At 36.2% G+C, this 24,194-nt stretch overlaps 3 protein-coding genes across 6 annotated transcripts; 1 reads left to right on the forward strand and 2 right to left on the reverse strand.

Annotated features, from left to right (window-relative positions):
- Positions 1-265: 265 nt before the first annotated feature.
- On the forward strand, positions 266-4,218 carry LOC136344373 (uncharacterized). 2 transcript variants are annotated; one of them, XM_066291781.1, is made up of 12 exons: positions 266-397; positions 763-958; positions 1,045-1,239; positions 1,292-1,466; positions 1,526-1,897; positions 1,958-2,094; positions 2,149-2,378; positions 2,429-2,578; positions 2,727-2,865; positions 3,150-3,736; positions 3,793-3,915; positions 3,981-4,218. In XM_066291781.1, exons 2-12 carry the CDS (start codon positions 869-871, stop codon positions 4,087-4,089), a joined length of 2,307 nt encoding a protein of 768 aa, XP_066147878.1. In that variant the 5' UTR covers positions 266-397; positions 763-868; the 3' UTR covers positions 4,090-4,218. The 2 variants fall into 2 exon arrangements, with proteins under 2 accessions (XP_066147878.1, XP_066147879.1); XM_066291782.1 differs by having other exon boundaries at positions 294-341; positions 780-958.
- Positions 4,219-4,458: 240 nt separating this feature from the next.
- Positions 4,459-19,901, reverse strand: LOC136344368 (NFX1-type zinc finger-containing protein 1-like). 2 transcript variants are annotated; one of them, XM_066291757.1, is made up of 21 exons: positions 19,776-19,901; positions 16,389-16,538; positions 13,787-14,169; positions 13,305-13,738; positions 11,771-12,125; positions 11,174-11,510; positions 10,038-10,792; positions 9,809-9,948; positions 9,609-9,759; positions 9,308-9,473; positions 8,549-8,707; positions 8,225-8,485; positions 8,000-8,169; positions 7,654-7,901; positions 7,281-7,599; positions 6,684-6,947; positions 6,395-6,629; positions 5,983-6,334; positions 5,689-5,925; positions 5,400-5,623; positions 4,459-5,323 (listed from the first exon to the last, which is right to left on the reverse strand). In XM_066291757.1, the coding sequence occupies exons 2-21, from the start codon at positions 16,525-16,527 to the stop codon at positions 4,578-4,580; spliced, it is 6,075 nt and encodes a 2,024-aa protein (XP_066147854.1). In that variant the 5' UTR covers positions 16,528-16,538; positions 19,776-19,901; the 3' UTR covers positions 4,459-4,577. The 2 variants fall into 2 exon arrangements, with proteins under 2 accessions (XP_066147854.1, XP_066147853.1); XM_066291756.1 differs by having other exon boundaries at positions 4,459-5,332.
- A 731-nt stretch (positions 19,902-20,632) lies between these two features.
- On the reverse strand, positions 20,633-24,143 carry Pex6 (peroxin 6). 2 transcript variants are annotated; one of them, XM_066292174.1, is made up of 9 exons: positions 22,709-24,143; positions 22,426-22,649; positions 21,965-22,361; positions 21,742-21,909; positions 21,540-21,686; positions 21,315-21,488; positions 21,130-21,259; positions 20,940-21,079; positions 20,633-20,841 (listed from the first exon to the last, which is right to left on the reverse strand). In XM_066292174.1, exons 1-9 carry the CDS (start codon positions 23,547-23,549, stop codon positions 20,714-20,716), a joined length of 2,349 nt encoding a protein of 782 aa, XP_066148271.1. In that variant the 5' UTR covers positions 23,550-24,143; the 3' UTR covers positions 20,633-20,713. The 2 variants fall into 2 exon arrangements, with proteins under 2 accessions (XP_066148271.1, XP_066148270.1); XM_066292173.1 differs by having other exon boundaries at positions 20,633-20,886.
- Between the last annotated feature and the right edge of the window lie 51 nt (positions 24,144-24,194).

The raw sequence follows: 24,194 nt of genomic DNA on the forward strand, positions 1-24,194 counted from the left end.
GGTTGGGACAAGGAATTTTAATTTTATAATATTTAAATAAATGATGTAAATAATCCTAAAATAGTAAAATTTGAAATAATTAGCACCAGAATAAATGAGAGATTAATTTAAAAAAAAGAATTGAGACGAAAACGGAACGGAAATCGGTACAATTAGGAGGAGTTAGAACACAACTGATAAAATTGAGCATCTGACCAATTGACAGTTAGTTAATCTGCCAGCTTTTGTTTCTGTTTTGAATGAAATTTAAAATTTTTAAATCTAGATAATAAAAATTGCTAATTTTCCAAAGTGTTGAACCAGGCATTGCGTGAAATGCCGTGTTTCTTTACAATTGAAATGTATGGGAAACCGATTTTTAATTGATTTTTTTATAAGAAACTATCTAAACATTTAGGTATGTAAAGAAAAATTTAAGTTCATTTTACGTTATACTTTTCTATACATTCTAAATTAAATTAATTAATAAATAAAAGAAATTTGGCATTCAATAGCAAAAGTCAAAATTGTTCCCTTACAGTGTGCGAGACGGAGTGCAGTATACCTGATAAGCAGCGTGCCCGTTCTAGCACCGAAAATCATTTTTGACATCTCCTAGGTGTTGCGTTTGTTTAAATGCATTTCAAAGTTCGTTACGACTGTTCGTTACATTTTAAATATTCTTTCTTCAGCATTTTTAGTTTATTATTTAATATTTAGTGTCTGATTTCACCACTTCACTGACATGTTTCCTTTTCACCACACAAGTGATGCTTCTTGTAGATTTTTATTCTACCCAGAAAAATAACGACTCGATTAAAGATGCATAGCATTACACCATTTACGTTGTGTTAAGTGCGTGCGTTGACTTACGGATTTTGCACGCAAAATGGATCATATAAATGTTTGTGTTAGGATCTCACCTAATTTGAACAACAATGCAAATTCCTGTTTACAAATAATTAGTAAAGAACCAGCGGTAAGGCACAAATTACTTATTGTAGATTCCTACTTAAAGTAAACCTTTATTTCATCAATATATGAGCATTGATTAATCTACCATAGATTCTGCTAATACCTGAGAGGTCTCAACTTTACCATTTTGACCATATCTTTTCCAAAGAGAGTAATCAAACTGTTGTATATAACGATGCTGTGAAACCTTTTGTTGATTATATAAAACAAGGTTTTAACTGTACGGTTTTTGCTTATGGACAAACTGGAACTGGGAAAACATACACTATGGGCTCTGGACTTCAGGTACAATTACATACTGTTAAAACTCATAAATGCATTCACATTTTAACTACAGAAACTCAGCAATTCTTCTGACAGTGGAATAATTCCCAGAGCTCTAGAGCAAATATTTGAAGAGAGATATGAGAAAAGTGAAGCTGAAATTGAGGTCTTTGTTTCTTTCTGTGAAATTTATAATGAAAAAGTTTTTGATTTGTTACAAGGGAATAAGTCACCTTTGTCAGTCTGTGGTAATATGTCAAATTCAATGCCTATCTTAAAACCATTCTCTTCATCTAAATAATTGCAGGATTTATTATACAGGGTCTGAGTGTGAAACATGTAGCAAGTGTTGTGGAAGCCAAAGAACTGCTGGAATTAGGTAACAAGAACAGGCATATAGGAGAGACCAAGCAAAACGCCAATAGCTCAAGATCCCATGCAATATTTACTGTATATTTCAGTCTGAAAGACAAGTTTAAAGAAATAAATGCAAAGTTAAACTTAGTGGATCTTGCTGGATCTGAAAGTGTTAGGAAGACTGGCAGTCAAGGAAGCACCTTCCAGGAAGGGATTAATATAAATAAAGGCCTGTTGAGTATTGGGCAAGTCATTTCAGCCTTGCTCTCAAAGTCCAAACACATTCCTTATAGGCAATCTATGATAACCAGCATATTACAAGGTAGCTAATGTAATTAAAATAAAAAAAATTTAATTCACTAGTAAACTTCTCATAAAAAAGGGTCTTTGAATATTGACAATTACATATCACTTATCGCTTGCGTAAGTGGGGACCCCAAGGATTTAACTGAGACAGTACAAACTTTAGATTTTGCAAATAGAGCCAAAGGGATTAAGTGTAACCCTGAGGTTAAACTGGTAAGGACTAACACAAGTAATAGTATCATACACTAAAAATGAAAAAAATGGCAGATTATTGACAAGTACAGAATGGAAAATCCAAGTAGTTTTAGTTCTGGAAGAACTCCAGTGAAACGGTCTACTTCAACTTCTAAAACACCAGCTGCTAAAAAGATGGCCCTAGCATCCTTACCTACAATAAATGAAAGCCATACTAGTAGTGTAGACAGCTTAAGTCAGATTTCTACTATGTCCTCTGCCTCTGCAACTTCAGTTGGTGATCTAACTCAGCAAGCTCTAAGGTGTAATTTTAACTCATTTTTTTATGAAATATTTCATATTTTAGTTCCAGCCCTGTAATCCGGAAATACATGACCAAAATGGAGGCCTCATTGATGATTCACTTAGAAACAGTAGTGAAAAATACTCTGAAACGACCTACAAGATCTTCTCTGCATACAGGCGGAGTTAGTGCTAGTTTTAACCAAGAAAATACTCCCAAGTAGGTAAAGAAGTGGACACATACACTTTAAATATCAGTTCATTAATGTTCAGTTAAATAGTTTTGAGATATTGAGTGTATGCATATGCAGTTTAGCAGCGCATTGTAAAACCGACATTAAGATAAAACCAATTGAATTTATTTTTAGTATTCATTGGAGTAAAATACAGAATGAGGTATCTAGAATGGTTCAGAGCGAAATTGCTCAATTTACTATAAAAGGATCCAGAGCGATTGCTGCAACGAGTAGTCCAATTGAGAGAGAGAAACTTTCGATCAGAAGATTGGTAAGATTATCACTGAATAAAACAGGTTTTATAGTTTAATTAACGTAAGCCATAAGACATAACGTAAGTGCGTTAGTTTAGCTAATTAAATTAGCAAAAAAACACTACGCACTACGAGCTTTCTAAGAATTAAAAATACATTCTGTACCAATGTTTCCGGGACAGCTTGTGTAATATAAACATATAAGTAGAATCTTGATGAGTTGCCTTAAGGTTTTCGTATCGTTACGTGTAAATCCAACAGCTTAGATCTGATTTATCACTTTTCTTTTATTAAATTAAAGGAGTATAGCAGCCCTGGAGATGTCCTTACTGAAAACATTGAACCCGTATTTAAAATCCCAAGACAACCTCCTGAGAAGAAAAAACCTTCCAGGAAAACTAAATTCTCAGTTTCCCCGATAGATATGGAGATTGCACAAGTGATTCCTAGAAGAAGCATGCGATTGTCGTTAAAAAACGCCTCAGCAGTTGAGCTGGATTCTTCTGCATTAAGTGATGTTGTGTCGTTTGATTCAAATTCATTAAAAAATCGTGATAATCCAGAAGTAAAATATAGTATTGAGTTAAACAAAATTTTAAACAACTCAGCGAATAACAATCATTTTGATCTGGACATGCAGAATACATTTGAGTTCGATTCAACAAAAAGGAAGCAATCGCAATCATACGCGTTTAGAAGAAGCATGCGCCTCTTACAAAGAAACTCTGATCATGGAAACACGGAACAAAGTGTTTGTACTGACCATGCAAACAAGCAGAAAAAAGTGGGAGGAAGAGGAAAGAAAGTTGTTAAGGCTACAGATAAATACAGCCCTACGAAGAAACGACGTCGATTTGATGATTCTGTGGAACAGGGTATTAACGTAAAGTAAGTTGCTATTTTTCCAATTTAAAGAAGTTTGTATTTGAAGAACGGTTTTATAGTGATAGTCCGTATACTGCACATTCAAAAAGGGTTTTAAAAACACTTAATAAAGGAAGTCAAAGGGATATTGAGAAACTGCATTCCATAGGACCGAAGACAGCTGAACAGATTTTGTTATTTAGGTGCGAAGTCGCGATTTTCTGGCAGGTTCAGTTATAGTATAACGACAAATTTATTTCTTTTTTAGAACTTTGAAAGGCAATTTTTCTCAAATTCCGGACATAGCAGCGCTTCCCGGGTGGGGTCCCAACAAATATAAAAAGTTTGTTGTCTCAAATTTTTTGAAAAAAGACTAATCTCATAGTACTAGCGAGTTTTGCGGTAGTTATTTTTGCTCAATTTAGAATCTTGTGTGTGTTCGAGTTTCAGATTAAATAAGTATGTATTAAATATATAAATACATTCGGCTCCGTATTACCCATTGCATTATTTGAAATATTTACCATTTGGAGAAAGTTCACCAATATACAAGGCGTTTTAAAAAATACGCACATGCATGATGCTGTTGTTCGATGTGGTCTGGAAGAAAGAAAATAAAATGCCGGCATCCATATTGTCGATTTACTCAAAATGTTTCCATTTGCTGGAAATTAATTCAGAACCAATTTATCATACGGGAACATGGTAATGTTTTCATGGAGATTCTGGATGAATTTGTAGTCAACTTGTTTCCAATTTATTTTATTTGAAAAAAGAAATTAATGCTAAATGGCAAACCGCAAGTAATGTGTTTCACTTGTCGCTCTGGTATTCAAATAAATTTTATAACAAATACGTTACAACATTAATGAAGAGGTCCTATAAAGGCATGTCTTGTAGCACCATCTATTTCACCAGCAAATTCATTAGTAGGTAAAAGACGGTGATTAGCTCCACCTATAGCGGCTCCGCAAAAGCATTTGCTAGTCTGCATTGCCCCACCACATTCTCCTATAACGTAGGGATGACCGTTTGGGCATTTAAACCAATGCCCTTTGGACAATCCAATAGCTCTAACGATGTCCATCGTCTCTATTTCACTTATTACAGTAGCACCATTTGTGATGGTTGCAAAATTTTGCAAATCGTTTTTAATGGTTTCGTCCAAGAAATCAGAATATCGCATGGGAGCGAATAATTTTTGTTGGATGTTGTCTCTTTGTTGCACTATTTTACTGTTTATGTAAACTGCGCTTATGGCATATTTATTTAAGGGGTCAGGCTGAAGTATCATTTTTAAGCGTTCGAACTGAACTATTCTGAACAGTCTTTTAATTTCTATTTGTAAATCTTCGATCTCCTGATCGGTAATATGATCATCGTTGTTCAATAAAATCTTAATCAAGAACTGAACCTGCGATATTGACTCGTTACCTGGTTTGAATTTATTCAAAACTGGTTCTGTATCATCTCGAAAGCATTGAATAATATATGAAAATGTTTGTATTTTCACCTGAATGGCATTTAACTCCATTTTATTAAAATGTTGGGCACGCTTGTTTCTAACTCGCTGTAGGCGAGTTTCCAACATTTGTAAAACATCGTTTATTTCTGGAAAAGCTAGTGTAAAAATTACTTTTATTTGTGAAATATTGTATGTGACTTTAAAGATCATCAAACTACTTACCAATCTTTCTTTTAGGGAAACGCTGCATCAATTTCATAGATTCACTTAAAGAGCAATATTCATGTTTACTCTTGAGTAATAGTACCTCTCCCTCAAGTTTTTTCCTCAATGCTTCGTTTTCATCTTTGTTTCCATAGGATTCCATCTTGGCATTCATAACATCTTGACAAGCTTGTTTAATGTACTCACTATATCTTTGAGTCGAGTTGATAACTTGTTTACACCTAAATTATAGGCAAATAAACGCAATTATAGCTCTTCACAAGTTTCATTACAGACAAACTCTTACTTAGGACATGTTTTAAATTGGATTCTATCAGAATTCTGATCTAGCCAAGTCTCCAGACCGCTGTGCTCCAACACGTGTTTACAGTCTGCAAGAAGCACGAAAGTTGCGTCTTCCTCGTCTTCAGTACCGAAAAATGTCTCGGTTAGTTCATCTTTGTCACATTCTCTACACAAATGCGGGCATGGATCACCGCAAAAACCTACGCACGGGTGTTTACACTTTAAGAGTTTTTTGCACCTGTTAAACGCATTTGTTTGAAGGAAAAATAAACATTATGGACCTTACGAGGCTCACTTTTCTGTACAAGGTTTCACATTGCAAATTTCTCCGCATGCTTTCTGGCATCTTTGATGTTCACATTTCCTGGAACAGGGAGCACTGCAAGGAGTGCACGGTGCCCCGCACTGTTTGCTACATTTGGAGTGTGGACACCGTATTTCGCACTGCCTGGTGCAAGGTTTGCAGGCTTCACGACAAGGAATAGCGCACTCATGGTTACACACTAGCGGAACACCGCATTTTTCGGTGCATCGCTTATGAAGCCTGCTCTGCCTACATTTCCCGCATGTGCCCGTGCATGGGTGTTTACACTTTAATACAGTAAAACAAGGTTCAGTGCAGGCTTTTAGCAAGATGTCGTCGTTTGCTAGAAAATGTTTAGATACATCAGAAGTAATGTAAAAAACAGCACTGATACTCCTCTTACTGTTCTTTGTCAAATAACAAGGAATCTTTTTAACGTAATGCCCACAAGGGCTGGGTATATTGCAGTCAACGATAGTCTTGCATATCTCAGTGCATGGGTCCTTGCAGGCATTGAGACATTTGTGCCCGCAAGACAGCAATCTGGGGCAAAATTTTGATTTGCAATGTGCACGCACAGCAACGTCAGAGCACTTGATTTTGACGGTGTGCTGACACACGTCAATTACTTTTTCAACCTGAAACATACACAGCTCTTTTCTGCTAACTATTACAAAAGACAATATGCAAACCATTTTGTCGCATGAGCAACTCAAGGAACACTTCCTTGTACAAACATGCCCGCATGGCAGTATCCGCTTACAAGGCTTTTGGCAATCCACGGTCTCCACGTCTATGCAACAAGGTGTTTGAAAGACGTGACCACAAGAGCGATGTTTCTTTATTTTTATCATGCATTCTTCGCATTCTTGATAACACAACTTGGTGCAAGTATGAGGGTTGTCAATCTGACAACACCCCACTCTTGGTCTTGCACAAGGCTCCATACATTTGTACTAAAAAAAAAAGCAATTGACGGTTTGATTATTTTATCTCAGAGTAATGCAACTAAAAAGTGATTTATCACCGATTCCAATTCCCCATGAAATAAACCTAATGTGAGATTTTTCACCTTACATTTATTGCGGTTATTATGTGCATGAAACTTGACAGTAAAATCACAGAACCGACTTTGTGGTAAAAAACTGTTTCTTTTTTTTTGTTTTTAATATGTCTATGACACTAAAATTGGTTAACTGAATTTCGAGGTATTGACATTTAAAAATTATTAATTAAAAATTTAGGACCAACGATCTTGAGTTCCAAATTCAGGAGGATATTGTACAAACCTCTAAATGATCCGGATCCCACCGCACATGGCATTTTCTTATGCACGCATGTCCGCATGGCTCTACGCGTACATCACACGGGAATGGACATGTAAACCGAAAGGGATCCACCGAACACGGTTTGTTCGTCTCGTGACCGCAAGGCAATTTAGTGAGAACTTCTTTTAAGCACTTGTAAGTGCTTGGATCAATATAACAGGGTATTTCAACTATATGTCCGCAACTATCTATCAATGCTCTGGGGACTATATACATGCAAGGTCCGCACTCCTCATAACAGTGCTTCTGACATAGATGAGATAGAGTGTTGCACAGGTTTCTAGATTTAAAACATGAATGAAAACTTTCATAAGATGTACTTTCCTTTATTTACCTGTTACATTTTTCCAAACAGTTATAAGCACTGTGGTCTCGATCCTGGATGTGACACAATCGTTTACATACGTGCTCGCATGCCAGGTCAGCTTCGCACAATGAATCGCAACCCCCTTCTATCAATTTGTAGAAATCGTTAGCTTTGGACACTTCCGTGTATCTGTAGTTGTGCACTTGACAACGTAGTGTTAATTTGCTTCCGATTGCCAGTTGCTTTTTTAACACCTCATTGATTTTTTGCCAAATCTACGGAGGAACATATTTGGGGTTTGCTTTTTACTGTTGCAAACTGTTTTGTTACTTTTTAGCAACATCAGTTAGCACTTGAAAAGTTTGAATTTTACCTCATTTTCGCTCTTAGATGCCAACAAAACAGACATATTTCCCATTATATACATGCCATCCCTAGCTCTGGACAGAGCTACGCATACCCTATTTTGTATACGTAAAAAGCCGGCTTTGTTTTCGTTGTTGCTTCTGACTAAGGATAAAAGAATGATGTCGGATTCCTCACCTGGAAACACATTAAATCATTGGCTACTTTACGTGGAAAAACGAGTAGTTTAGACCTTGATAGTTGTCTAAAACTGATATTCTAACATCCTTCAGCAAAAGCTTGTTCTTAGTTTGGTTTCTTTCGCTCAGCATTTCGTAAAATTGCGCCAAATACGCACATAAAATGGTTATTTGTTCCGGTTTGTAACCATTCAAAATCAGGTGCCTTGCCAGGGCGATCAAAAACGTGGATTCATGCACATTTTTCTTGCCTTCGTCTGGACAAATTTCTTCTGACTCTTGATGATCGATGAAATAGAGACATTTACTTATTCCTGCAGAGGATCGAAATCAAAATACCGATTGCTGCGCATGGACGACCTTTCATAATTTATTACCAAGTATATGTGGTCTTTGCAAAGTGCTTTCGTGGTCTTTTAAGTTGGGATAAATGTGGGGTTTGACCAGTTGTGATATTTCGGGACGCATGCGGTGTTGGACGTCAAGGGTGTAACATTGAATATTGTTTCTCACCATTCTTTCAAATAAGCTCACACCTAGAAAAAGATGATGAATGTATTGTCTTTAACAGTTTCGTTTCTTATTCGTAACCTGTAAGTAAGTACCTTCAATATTACAACTTACAGGGATAAATGCATAAACAACCTTGCTATCTAGCCAAGCATGGTCTTAAATTGCGGCCCGATGGTTCATCAATGATGAACTTCAACATGTTCTTTTTGTACGTTCAATTCCAAATACCAAAAACATGCAAGACGAAAATAGATATATATACATATGGCTTGTTACAGGTCTTTTTCAAGCTTTTGCGAGTGTAAACTATAAAGTTCCAAGTGAAAGACTTTACATGTACGGTATTCGGGGCTGAATGCTTTGAATTTAATCAATTCATATATACATAATAGTACTCAACAAGAGACCCAGAAAAAATATTCTAGAACTGTGTTTCTTCTCTTAAAGATTTTGTATTTTAGACATATGTAAAATTTTGTTGTAAATTGATGTAATTTTTCTTAAAAATTTATAACGTTGTTGCACATAGAATACGTGCGAAAACGAAACATATCTTTATCTACTTTTCTAATATCGGGGCCGCCAGTTAACACCAGATTCAACTATACGTTAACCACACTTGCCAAGTTTATATTTAGTCTCTATCCGATAATCAGCAGCTCCGGGCTTTAACTGCAGATGATCACCGATTAGAATGAGATGTTGACAATTATTAGTCAAAGCCGCCACAATGTGGGATTCCAGGACTTCGGCGGCTTCTTCCACAATCACAATGGGACTTTTAAGGGCCTGCATATAAAATATTAACATCAGCTTACACGTGCGAGAGCTGTTACAGCAAAACTTCAAGATAGAGCGGAATTTATTAGCAGAGGCGGGAAAAAATGTTAGCGTATATTCTACTTTGTGGAAAAATATATTGACCTGCAGGGAGGACCGTAACCGAGCCGCTCCAGTTGTAGTCATTCCCAGCACCAAACTGTTGCTCATAATTTGCGTGTCTTCCATATCTCGCATTTCACTGTAGACGCGATACAACTGCTGAAATTGTAGACTAGTTTCATGGTGCTTTTGCCTAAAAAATTAGGTCGTCAGTTTCGGTGGGCTCAGTTCGAAAATAGTACCTTAAATCTTGTGCGTACAAATGCGTCCAATAAAAATACAATTGCCACCGATCTGGATAAGACATCCTAAATGGGTTTTGCATATCGACATGTTTTGGTTTCGTTCGGTTCTTCACGTCTTGGTACAGTTGTAACTGATGCTAAAAGCAACAAATAGGCAAAAGATTATTTTTGAGAATAAAAAGCAGAGATACTATATAAATATTAATTAAAAAATCTACGAACTCACTGTCAGATATTCCAAGTTCGTCTCAGTTTCCCAAATATTCACTTGCAAAGTTTCACAAGTAATCGTTATATTCCAATTTGCCTCATTTTCCGGTTTTTCTAATTCTTCTTTGATTAAACTCAACTCTGTCCTTAATTTATTTAAATATTCCGACATCATTTGTAAGGTTAACAGAGATTCGCCGTAGTTCCCCGTTTTTAATCCGCCAAAAATTTCTTCATCTACATCCTCATTATTTTCTTCATTTGATTTAGGATTATCTGCTAAAAATTCAGCGACAGACGTGATTGGTTCTGGTTCTTCGGTGAAATCTTGGTTTTGAACTTCCCAATGCTCAAACTCTTTCTTGTTCACCAGCCAGCGAAGAATTTCTTTTTTCGAAGCGTTGGCAAACCATGATTGCTCATAGTTTTCTATCAGTGGGGCGAAACAGGAAAAATCAAGTATACGATTGCAGCTTTCAATATGTCCGTATAGTTCGCTTATATCGCGTAGGTTTTGGTGGCACATTTTAACCTGATAACTCATTTGGTATATCGTATGGTGCTTGTGCCCACGCCTCTTTGACTTCAAGTTGAAATCCTTCAGAACTTCATTTTTAGACTGTCCCCCAACTCGAATCACCTCATTGGTGACTGAAAGTAGACCTTCTAGGAACTGGTCAAGAGCGTGGTTGGTGAAACAGATAACCAATATTGGAGAATTCTTCCACCACATAGTTTTATTTTTTAAAAGAGTGTGAACAATTTTTAAACCTAAAAAACTCGTTATTGAGAATTTTGAATTAAAATTTTTGTGAAATGAAACACGTCACTCAAATTTTGCAATTTTTAGTGGCCTATTTAGGCTAAACATTTTTATTAACCAGTCTTTTTCAAAGTTTCATTTTCTGTTGATTAGTCTAGGTGGTGTTTGTTCGTGTTTAATTTTTATTTGTCTCCGAAGTTGACCTAATGCTGAAGCATAAGTAACCAAGTGGTTATACATGTGCTTGCTGGACAAGAGCCCACACATGTCCTATTAGCTCGCTTTCAAAATGCGATCTGATGTTAGACTTTCGAATCACCAAAAAAAAAAAAAATTCAAGGGTGCATTTCAGTTAGTTAAAAGCGTGGAAAAGAACTGAGGAGATTTACCCAAAAATGTCTTTCCAGTACCAGGAGGTCCTTGAATAATGCAGAATTCATTCGACAAAGCGGCCTTGTACGCCCTCATTTGGGATTCGTTGAGATTCAAATTTAGACTTTCCGGGAAATTTAAGGGATTGAATACGGTTCTTTCAAAAGTGTACCTAATAGGCACTTCTCGTTTGGTTAAATATTTAGGAGGACAGGAGTCGGTTTCCACTCTAATAATGTATTTTTCCATCGGGAAATTATCTGCGTTCAGTTTCTGGAGAACTCCGAGTACTTGGTAGTAGGGCTCGAAGTAAACGCTCGACTCCACCATGATATAGTCGATATTGAAATTAATCTTGAAATAAGAAAATGTTGAAAATTAATAAGAAAATAAAAATAAAAGATCTTATAAACATATGTTGGAATTTTTTTCAGTATTAACTCAAAGAATGTCGTTTTTAACTTCTGTCCTTCGTCTAGGAAACATTAATTCTATAACAGCGTTAAAGAGGGTTTCTGGAACTATCAATATTGCTATTTCTAAGTTTTCGAGTTTATGAAAAAAACGTGCATGATCTGTAGGTTTAAAGAAAAAAGTCCAATTAACTTACTCACCTGAACTTTCTCCTGAAAACCAATAACAACCTGCCCTTTGTTAAGCAGATTCACGTCCCTGTTTACAATTTTTCCGAAGAGTAAAGTTTGAAACTTGTCCATTGTCAGGCAAATGAGACTACCGAACAAAAATCGCTTCGATTTCTCGTAGTTAATTTTGTGTTTCTTGTGGCCATTGGTAAATTGCAATTTGTAACAGTCACATTCGTTAACGGTTTCGACGGTAACGAACCTAACATGCTGATAAATTCTCACATCTTCTAATTTTTTCTGATCATTTTTAGGTTTGTATTGGTTGGACAAATAGGTGGTTATACCTCGACGTAGAGGAGCCACGAAATCTTCTCTTAGAAGTCTACCAAACAAACAATTAGTCAGAATTAGACGGTGGAATGACACAATTTGAAAATTATATTAAATCCAACGTGTGCGGGGTATTCCACAAAGAGAGGAAGATCTTTTATTAGGCGATTATAAAGCTCACATCCATTAAAAAATTTAATTTAACTAAGATATTCGTTTTTTTTTAATACTGTAACAATCCGGCACCTTAGTTGCAGCTGAAAATCTACTGAGTAACGGTCATTAATGGGTCAGCCCCCGTAGACATACAGGATGTCTCAAACAAAAGGGGGAAGCTATAACTTAAGGTATTTGTGAACGGATTTTGATGAACTAAGTACCAAATAAAATCACGTTTTTCAGAAAGAATCACGGTTGCAGCGTAACTGCTGACAGAAAATTATGAGGAAGAATGATATGGTTCCTACGGTTAAGAGCGGCTTTATCTTGTTCCTTCTCGCTGGGTATCATATGGGTGCCGTTTGTCCATGGCGCCAGACGTTTCTGTACAAGATAATATATCAGCATGAGATGGAAAGAAAATGCACATGACCACGGAATCATGCAAATGGGCCTATGACGATGCAGATAGCTACATGACTCATATTGTTCAATTTTTTAAATTTTTTCCAGTTAAAAAATATTTTTACATTAACTTGTCATGCGTCCTAAAATTCAGAATTTTTTTCTATAAAAAATGCATTTCTATTTGAAATTGTAAAGTTGACCCCTGAAGCAGAACAAGTTGACGTTATTTAATAGCATGTAAACTATCTTATTATTTTATTTTTTAATTGAATCAAAATCCTTTTATAAATAATTGAGAAATAACTTCGCCCGTCTTTTTTAGACACTGTGTATAATCCAAAGTTACCGTGATCACCAACTAAGAACGTTTAACGCGCATATTTTTATGAGTTACTACTCAAACTACTTAACTCCAAATTTAAACTAAATATTTCATAAATTCTAGGAGTTGCAAAGAAAAAATTACGAAGCATTTGCTAATTTTAGGCCCCCTGAATTTCGTTAATGAACCACTTGCTGGCCTACGTTTACAACATTTTTTAAAACATGAACTGAGCTCAACAATCACCTCCTAGAGCAACTTCCTTTCGTTGTAGGACACAGAGATAAATCGTCAACATCGGAAGCAAATAATTACATAACACCATGGTCTCTGAGCATTTACCTGAATTGGATATCCAGATAGTGATCGACACTGTCGAACGCTCTGTCAATAATGTTTTCTCTCAAAAAAGGAGACTCAGTGGTGACCACTTCCTCGGCATTAGGAATGATGTCAATTTCCCGATAATTGTTTGGCGGTTCCGGTTCCTTTCTCTCAATCTCGGCTTGCACCTTCTTGAATGACAATTCCTCTATGGTTTTCTCAACAATAAAGAGTAAATCTTTGGTTCGATTTTTGATGTCGTCGGAAATATGGACACTGTGACGCTTTTCAATGCGTTCGAAGCACATGGAGAGCACGCTCAACAATTGTTCTATGGCACTGCAGTAGGTAGGAATCACTTCCTGCACCTTCCTCGAAAAGGTCAGCAGGTTGTCCCAGAACTCGTCCGAGTCGTCCCAGAACAATTGGTTTTTTCTTTTATCTTCTCCATTCTTAAAGAATATATTAGAAGGCCAACTATTGCAGACCAAGAACTTTACCTGAATGGTGAGTCCTGTAATGTACACTGTCAGCTTATTCATGAAGTTGCTCTCTAAAACGGTAGTCAAAAGCGCCGTTTTGTTTTCTACGAAAGTGCACTCGCATATGCGTTTCATAAGCTTCACCAATAAGACGATGAAATCGTTACTGAGACTGTTCGATTCCAGCAGTGTGGCAAAGCCGTTTTTCGGATTGGAGAGTTCCAACATGACATTTTGAGTATCTAAATTTTCTGTTAGATTTTTAAAGTACATAAAACTAATTTTTTTCTCTGGCCTAGGTTGTGAAGAAGAGAAAGAGCCTCTCGGTTGGTTAGTAATACCTCTATGGGCATGACCACGGCGAAACCCTGAGCCTCTGCCATTGCCGATGTGATGGCCACCTAAATGAGATATCTTGTTAATGATCCAAACGTGAACAATTTCAATGTTTTCAAAATCAATCATAGAAGTCTAGGAAACGTGCACAGCAACTGGGAACGTTATTTAAGGCGAGGGATTATCGGTTCAAATTGTTTACTCGCCTGTAGATTTAATAATGGCACGTGGGTCGTAGGTTGAGGACGATAAAACCCTAACTTAACACGCAAAGAGTCAATGATTCGACAATATTTAACCTTTTTGAAGAATGATAGACAAATATAAGGTACACAGATACAGGAGTTCTGCAGAGACCCTTCAGACAGATGCCCTTCAGAGAAACAAATTTAGCTTTTCAGAATTGCAACTATATATTTCAAATTGCCAAAACGGATCATTGACAACTTTAAGTAGCATAATTATCTAGTAGCAATAATGATTCTGAGAAATGATTAAAAAAATTAAAAAATCTGATAACTAAATTTGTCCGTCTGAAGGGCATCTGTTTGAGGATCGCGCGGATCTGCAACTCTAAATTTAATATCTGAAGTTGGGGCACTAGCGCATACCAAGTCTGCACGAGACTGGCACTGTTAAATAAATAAACAATTAAAGGATGATTAATAAAGAATTTATAAATATCCTCGAAAACTTCCTAATCGAATATTGATTGGAATACCTATCGTCATTTTATACGCTCTTTTCAAGGCTTATTCCTACAAAACTATGCGTACATAGTCGATAAAGTTTACAAATTATTTGCCCAACAACAAAGGCACGATTAATCAACACGTACATTAATTGATAAAATAATATTCGCTATTCTTTATCTTATCGGCGTTTTCCAAACGGAAATAAAAGCCGCACCAACAAATAACATTTTGTATTTCATGGACCCCATAAGACGTCTGTGACCACTATGTATAACTCTCAGAATCAGAGGGAACCCAGTTATTACAGAGTTGGCCTAAGTTATGGTAGACAGAATTGGATTTAGTGTGCCGTTGACTAGAGACCGTTTTTGCGTGGAAAAGCGCTTTCGATGACGTAACAATATGCTGGGTGTTCCAAAAGGGTTGTGCCGAACTAAAGGAGGTCATGGGAGACATTTCGGTGAACAATTTTTCCGCAGGAATTCCTAGTCAAAAATGAGCCGTTTTGGCTTCAAAGTTACATTTATTCAAGAACGTAACGTTGGCTCGTGGAAACGAAAATATTTCGATATTGCATTCATTTTTATATCGAATATTGAAGTACTTTGAACGAGAATGACTGAACGCAAAGCGGCTCATTTTTGATTACGGATTTTCATGCCAAAATCGATAACCACAATAATCCCCTTAAGTGTGGCACAACCTGTATGCATAGTCCATTTACACAAGAATAAAAAATTCCCATCACAAATATTTAGTATCGCATCGAAACGTCTTTTTTAATTTCTGAAATGGGCCCGGGGAAACCCGCAGAAAAGGAGCATTCCGAGGACGATTCGTTCCTACCTGTAAACTTCTCAAAAATTGCTATAAAAAGGTGGTTCCGGTTCAGAGATAACAGATGGAACGAAATTAACAAAAAAAAAAATTGGCGAATTACAGTTTTGTCGTGAAGACTCAAAACCTACATGAGGATTTCAAGATCTTTTCGTTGTGCCCTCATCAAGAAAGCATCCATGCCTATTACACTGCCCCATAACTGTCTCTATACATATGAGATTATTAACGACTCCGTCACGGTACACGCATTACGGGAATGCTCTGGGCTGTTGTCTGCCGTGACTATTTTGTCACGTTGCCCATTTTCTTTATAATGTTTGTGTTGAATACTATCACTGTTACGTAATCATTTAGTATATTTTGAACGATTTATTATCATAAAGAAAACAGAAAAACCATCATAAAAGGGCGCCGGCGGAGCGACCTCTAACTTGAGATGTGTAAAGTGTTCGGTTAAGATCCCCGCAAGAACAAAGTTGGATTTGAGAAAAATCGGTTCTCTGGCATACGGAACATACGCTACAAAAAACTACAAAAGCTTATGGCAACGGCGTAAATATTTAATTTAGCGACGTTATGAGGGGCGTTCTACGCCTAAAGGGACTTTAGACATCAATTGGATACGTATTATATTAGAGAACATTAGCTTCAACTGCTTATTTACAACTGACTAATCAACTGAGGAAGATATGATTTAGTACATCATTTAAACATATGAGTATTATAACTTATTTAATGGCGGTGCTTACCACCATCTTCAGGAGCATTCTGGTTTCTCTTTCTGTAGTTTCCTAAACTCCCTCTTGATTTATTTTTTGAGTGGCTGTTAGCATCACGGGGATCGTTCGTGGAGAACCGCCTCCTGGGGAGTCGATTGTTGCTCGACATAACACGAAACCCTAAATATAAGAATTTAAATTAATTTTTTTTTGTGAGCCTTGTTCTCTTTCTGATCGACTAATGACTGATTCGAAATCTACATTCGAGCCTCGTTTTGCATCACCTTCGTTAACGTATTTAGATAATATCTTTCCTGATTACTGGATAGGCCGTGGAGGTTAACGAAACAAAGAAGTGTAATGGAACTCGCGAAACAAAACTCGGGAACACTTTAGTAGATTTTATTCCACTCATTATGACACACACAACACTGAATCGTTACAAAACTAAAGATCTTAGGCTTTAAGCGGCATTTAAATGGAGAGAGTCAAGAGTTAAGGATGCAGGATTTTACAAGATTCCGGGAGCGTCGAGCTATATCAGTCGTATCGTTATTATTAGAAAAATAGAATAGAATAGAGTGTAGTACAAGGTTCGGGGTATCTTAAGTACTAAAAATGGGGGTCAGTACCCATAGGCGTGCTCCGGTTTTAGGCAATAGGCAACATAACCCACAGATGGTAACTTTCCAAATTCTTAACCCGTAAAGTCAAGACAATGGTAAGAAAGGATAATTTACAAGGGTGTTGCAGCTGTAGTCTGATTTTGGCAAAAATGAGGATACTTTTTAGTCTTTTGTCTTGAGGAGGAAGAGGAGTGAAAGTTTTTATGAAGGTAACCCTTATTGGAAGATAATGGGTTCCCGGCATATGGCCATCCTGGACATACCACTAAGGCAGTGGAAATCTATAGGCGTAGCCTAAGGGTACATTACAGAAGTAGAAACATGTGTAACCACGGTCTTTGTATTTGGACTCGAATGCTCATTCTTTTTCCGAAATTCGCACCGACCTCCAGTTTTATGCTCAGGCAGGCAAACTTGTCGAGCAGTTCGTAAGGTTGGAATTATTAAGGTCTATTTACACATACAATCGAGGGAAAAAGTATTGACACATCATAGAATATTACTTTGTAATACAGTTTATGCAAGAACCTCTTGAATATATCTCTATTAATTGATGTCTGTACAAAGTTCATGATCTAAGCTTTTTAATACTAACTTAACATGCTTGTAAGGTTCGCGGTTGGAGGGTGGAGAAAAACGATATAATTCTCAAAGCACTTCTTTATTCCCCGTGATTCAAAAATGGAATCCCGATACAACCCGGTTTCAACACATAAAACACATCTCCTCTTCGTGAGAGAACCGATAGGATGGAAGGGCTGTCCACCCTTTTTCTCATGGGTACCAAACCTTTAAACATTTTTCTCACCTACGCTAAAGGAATTTATAAACAATCCTCTCTTCTCACTCTAATCTTGCGAAGAACTTGGGACCAAAAGCCTGTACCACGTTTAGATGATGTCAATTAATGATCGTAATTAAACAAGAAATGCGAGGGGATTCATAACAGCCTTTTTACCATTTTCTCGCACTTATTTTAGAAGGAATTTAGAGCCAGAACCCCGTGATATTTTCAGATAATAGATTAATAGTCCTGACATAGACAAGGAATGCTCACATGCGTATATGTTATCACATTATCAAAGGCACATTGAATATTTCGAAAAATGTTCAAATAAAATAGGAAAAGAAGTATTCATACGGCTTTAAATTACGGCAAGCGTCGAACAGTCAAGAATCAGAATTAACGAAATAATTTTATAAACAAGTTTATGCAAATATCTGAATCATGTGTTTAGAAACTTGTGGATGTTTGGTAACTTATCGCATAAAATGAGTGCAAAACGTATCGAAACAACAATCAAAGAGAGAATTACTGATAAGACTTCTTAAGAAAGGTAATTCATTAAGGAAGATTGGTGAGACTGTAGGAAAAAGTCATACTACAATTCGATATACTGTAAAAAAATATAAGGTCTCGGTAAATATCGAGAATAGCCATCGCACTGGAAGACCATCGAAACTAGATAATCGAGATGAGTGTTTTATATTAAAAAATATAAAAAAAATCCATTTGAAAGTTCATCTAATATAGCTGCAGCCTTGCAAGGTAGATTTGGAAAGAGTGTTACACCAAGAACCATTAGAAATTCTCTAAAAAAAAAACAGGATTCACGGCTCACGTAGCTAGAAAAGAGCCTTAGATTAATAAAGTAAATAGGAAGAAAAGGCTCCAGTTTGAAAATGAATATGTTGTCGTGACACCAGCCGGTATTTTATGTGTGGTCGACACCACGACGTAGATTTGTCAGGATTGAGACGAGTCGCTAACTCACAACTCTCTATTTTATTACTAAGGTTCTGTACTTTTGTTCAGAGAAATGTAAGAGCTTGTAGCACTATGTACTCTGTCTGAAGAACAATAATGAATAACTAGATTTTTGAGGCTGAAAACTACTTATATATGTATAGGACAATTTATCTAAATTACGCTGCCAAGGGCAGACACCCGAGGGCTTGAGACTTTGGTCGCAGTTAATTGTTCATGTACAGATAAAAGGGCAGTCTGGTGATGGTCCAATTGCTCTAAATCATTCCTATGATAATCCCATGTTATTGGCAATGATTCTTGTTGTCTGGGATAAATAGATGTATGACAGATGCTTGTTTTAAGGATAAAAAGTTACATAACAATGTTAATAAGTCTTTACACTTCTTGAAAAGCGTCATCTTTTCCGATGAAAGTAAATATCGCGTTTGGGGTTTCCCCGGCAGGAAATTAGTGTAACGGAAACCAGGGAGAGCATTAAATAACGAAAATCTAAGACCCATTGTCAAACGTGGTGGAGATGGTGTAATGGTATGGCAACAAATCGAGTGGGAAATTCGGTCACCATAGGCGGCATTGTGAACAAATACTTCTGTCTGAATATGCGAAAAGAAAATTTAACCAGTGCCGAGAGATTCCATCTTGAAGGTCGTTACCACTTTCAACGTGACATCAATCCGAAACGCACAGCTAAAACAGTCTGTTTGCGGCTGCTCCTCCACAGGTTACGTGAATTTTCACGATTTTCAGACATCTACCCGATCGAAAAGTTATGGGATGAATTTGATAGGCGTATTCGAAAACTTCCAATTACATACGAAGAGGAACTGAAAGTTGCTTTCCGCGACGCTTAACTGCCATAATGAAAGCAAATGGATATTCTATCGGGTACTAATTTACTATAGTGTACATTTTTCGAATCATTTTTCACTGTACGAGTTCACAGCTGTATGTTTTCGTTGACTTTTATTTGGAAGTAATTGCTTCACGCCAAATTAATAATATAATTAGAGTACTACTTACTGTAATTATTTCAATTTGATCAAACTACATAAAAGTAACTGATAATATAACAACGGTAAACTTTCGAGAGAAATTTTGCTTGTTAATGAATTTGACTTAACATAAACACTCATGATAGATATGAAACAAAAGCGATAAGTAAGACTGAAATGAGAAGGATAGATCAGGTGAGAGTGGAAGGGAAAAAGAAAGGAAGAGCGAGAGAGATAGACTGAGATAAATAGATAGATAGAGATAGAGAGATAAATAGAGAGAGAGAGAGATAGAAAGTATGAACAGGAACGAGAAATGGAACACGGCTTACTTAGGTTAACTATCAAAACAAGAAATTTCTGTATATTATCAACTGCAAAAGGGGAGTCGATAATATACTTTCTTGTCCTACTTTAGTCATTTCTTCTTGAGTTTAGAATAAGTTTTTTTCTCTTTCCTTCTTGTCCTCTTGTTTACCTCACCAACGGAAATATTTGTTTCATTTTATGGATCACGCAATGAACTTATAAAAAGAGCGAAACATAAGGCGAGCATAACATTGAAATATTATCAGATGTACAAATGTAAGATTAGATACAGAAAAAAAAAGCGCGCATATCGGTTTTCACATGGGCTTTCAAATGCGTTAAACATTTTTAAACTAAGATAGACGTTACGTGAGTAATATTAGCGAAAGTTTATATTTTTATTTGTACCTCAGCGCATCAAACTAGGAATTGTCCAAACACAGCCACTTCACAATGTGGGGAATAAAAACCTATATGCATTTGTAAAATTACTTAAACATGATAAAATACGCACAAACGTGGACATCAACAAAAGGATAATTAAAAAAGATTAGGAAAAAAAAATAAAAACAAACCTTTTATTCACCACCTTAATGGGAGCACTTTTATATTGAATAAAAACAGGCAACAACATTTATTACTAATAATTACTATTGCTCATTTCACAGTCTTTGAAGATTTGCGAACGTTTGAGTTCATCTCCTTCAAGTTTTCAAAATATTTCAAATCCTCCTCAGTTATCGAAGGTTTCACGTTCTCAATAGCACTGATGAAGTCTTGGTCGTCTACAACCACATCATCATTTGTGAAATCGTCCGGATTTCCTTCTTCTAAAACTCTTTTTTACTAGGAGACTAACTTAAATAATGCAAGAATCAATAACCTTTCTCAATCGTCTCTATCAGCCTCTTCGCGGCCGAGCACCAAGCGTTCGAACAAATCCCGTAAAAATCAGCACCTGTGATATTATCGGGGCTTTTTAGCACTATTTTTTTTAAATCCACCTTTTCTGATAACCTAAATCTACAACCGACTCTATAGAGTAATGAATATGCAGATACTGTTTTAATTACTTCCTAGTAAGGGCCTGTAAAACTGACATTTTGGATTCCAAGTCGATACAAGGCCCTACATACTGCAGTTTATCAAATCTTCCAGGCCTAAGCAATGCTGGATCGATTAAGTCAGGTCTATTTGTCGCTCCTTAAAAGAAGTATTTAAAGTGAATCATTCATGGAAGATGACAAATTTCACCTACCTATAATAAACACTTTCCCTCCATGATTTAATCCGTCCATTTCAGCTAGAAGCTGCGATACCACCCTATCCATGACTCCGCCAGAATCCCCAGATAAACCTCTATTAGGTGCTAAAGAATCCAATTCGTCAAAAAATATGATACAGGGAGATGCTTGGTGAGCCCGTTCAAACACTGCAAATTGTCCTTCCAGGTTAATAATACACATTTTGTATGCAAATATACCTTCTCTGACATTTTGTTCCGATTGCCCAACGTACATATTAAGCAGCTCTGGACCTTTAACACTAAGAAAACATATGCCACATTCTGTGGCTACAGCTTTGGCTATCAATGTTTTTCCTGTCCCTGGAGGGCCAAATAAGAGTATACCTGTAATCAATGATCTGTTTCCTTATTTTGTTTCGACCAAAAACTCGAACCTAACCTGACCGCGTTAGTCCAGAGGTTTCAAACAATTTTGGATGCTTTAGAGGCAAATTGATTGTTTTTATAATCTCTTCCTTCACATCTGATAAACCTCCTACATCTGACCATTGAATTTTTGGCACCTTTGGTGCGCCCAGGCTTTCATTGTAGTTCGATTGCATGTGGTCTAAGAATTATAATACGTCTTCAGGTTCCCTAAATGTCCACAAATCCTTGCCTACCTATGGCTTTATCCATGTCTTGATCATTTAAACAAAATGCACCATCTCTCTTATTGATGTGAAAATTGCTCTCAGCATAATATACTAACGCTTTTAAGTCTTCAAAATAGAAACCATTGGTTTTGTTTGCGACTGTTTTTAAATTAATATGTTGAAAATCAATGTCATTTTTCTCTAAGAGCCATTTTAAAATTAGTTCTCTTTCAGTGTCTGATGGAGCATCAATGTCGAATATTTCCAAGAACACACGTTTCAGTTCTGCTGGGATGTTCTTAGAAGTAGAGCAGCAAAAAAGAATCACTGGAAACTCTTTTTTTTCAAACAATTTGGTCAACTGGAGAGCAAAAAAATTTATAAGTCTTTCATCATATTGTTCTTCATTATTTTTTCCAAAATTCTGAAATTTGTATGTATTTTAAGCTAGAGGTGATAGTGATTTTTTTTAAGAATGTTAAGTTTACCTCAAATTGTAAAAGAGTTAAAATACAGGGTGCAGTCACTTTAGCATCAATAATTAAATTATTTAGTTTTGACTCATTTTGGGCATAAATATTAGCACTCAAATCAGAATTGTATATTCTCATGTGGTGCATTCCTAGTTCTGAAGCAAGAGAGCTAATTAAATTGTCAAACCCACAACCTTGATCGCCTTGCAAAAGAAATGCTGGGTTCAGGTGTAATACATCTAGAATGGAAAAATTTAAACTAAAGTACCCTCTCACTCTAAACTCTACTCAAACCTACTTGTTTCTAAAAATGGATATATTGCAGCACGCAACATATTAAAATAACCCTGCATCCCATAGGGACAGACTGGTACTTCACCAAATGCTTTACTACCACTTTCTGCAGCTCTAGTGCCCACTACACTGATTTTGGGCAGAAAACTCTGTTCACCTGCAACGTGTTTTATTGTTGTCTGCCCAAGAATACAAAAATGCTGATCTATCACTGATTTGTCTTCTCTTAGAACCTTCGTGCATTTGTAATAAAATTTTTCTAAAGAACCATTCTTGAAGTTTGAGTAAAAAATGGGCTTGATAAAATTCTTAACATTTATGCATATTATATCTCCAGCTTTTATTAGTTTGGGTAATTGGAAGTAGCCTTCCATGTGCTCCTTTCGACTGGTGATAGCATCACAGCTTGAGAGTTGTGCCAAGTGGATTTCACTTGCAATATATGGCAATGAAGCACTTTTTGACAGTCTTAAGTCAGATTTCTCTGGTAAATGAAACAATAAGGTGGGTGATATATATAAAGTGTTGTTGCTACAAAGGCTGTGAGGTATAGCAACTATTTTATGGAAGGTTTTTGACTCACTATGAATCAAATTAAGTATTCTATCACTGGGATAAAGGTTATTTGGATTCACTAAAACACAGTTGTTGATGTCACAATTGCTTTTCGAGTATTGCTGCACATGTCTCCAGAGTACATTTTCTGGTAACACTCTAGCACAGTACCTCGTGTGTCGTTTCCGGACGGAGTAATAATTAAAGTACATGTAAATAACGAACCATATTGGGTGGTACTGGGGGTAAATTATTTTTAAAATATAGAAAACCAGGCACTTTTGAACCATTGCTTTGCCTTGCAACGGAACGGCATAGACGTGACTAATGTTAATGCGGTACTCTGGACTTTATCGAGTTAGACTGAAGTGTAATGCATAACCTTTACATTAATTTTAATTATTAATAAGTGTTCAAATCGAGATAACTTTTGTACTAAATGAAATGTAAACAAATAAGTTAAATAAAGCGTGTTTTGAAGTCAATATGACATTCGATGAAATTACAACTAAGGGCGTGTTATTTTCTGAGACAGAGGTTTTCTCTGTTCAGCACATCGAATAAGAAAAGGACAATATATTTCGAATTGATTGTACGAATTGGACGCGGGAAATTTAAATATGAACGAATTTATGTTTTATTTAATTTTATTTCCAATCTGGGAACACCTTACTGAGTGAAAAAGAACTGGAAGAGGAGGACTAGACAAAGTGGTCGGATAGCGATAATCACTCAGCCACTTATTTATTTAATTTAGTTTATTTATTTAAAATTTAACTAATATTATTTATTAAAGTCGATACAATTCAATTTAATATTGAAAAAATATACCTTTAAAAAGAGATTATTGTCAAATGTTGATTGATAAACTGTTTAACACGTCATATTTGGATTCTTGTGCGACTAGACTAACGTGAGCAGTAGACCGTAATAGA

Source organism: Euwallacea fornicatus, chromosome 17, assembly GCF_040115645.1.
Source record: "Euwallacea fornicatus isolate EFF26 chromosome 17, ASM4011564v1, whole genome shotgun sequence".
In the NCBI taxonomy this organism is placed as follows: Eukaryota; Metazoa; Arthropoda; class Insecta; order Coleoptera; family Curculionidae; genus Euwallacea; species Euwallacea fornicatus.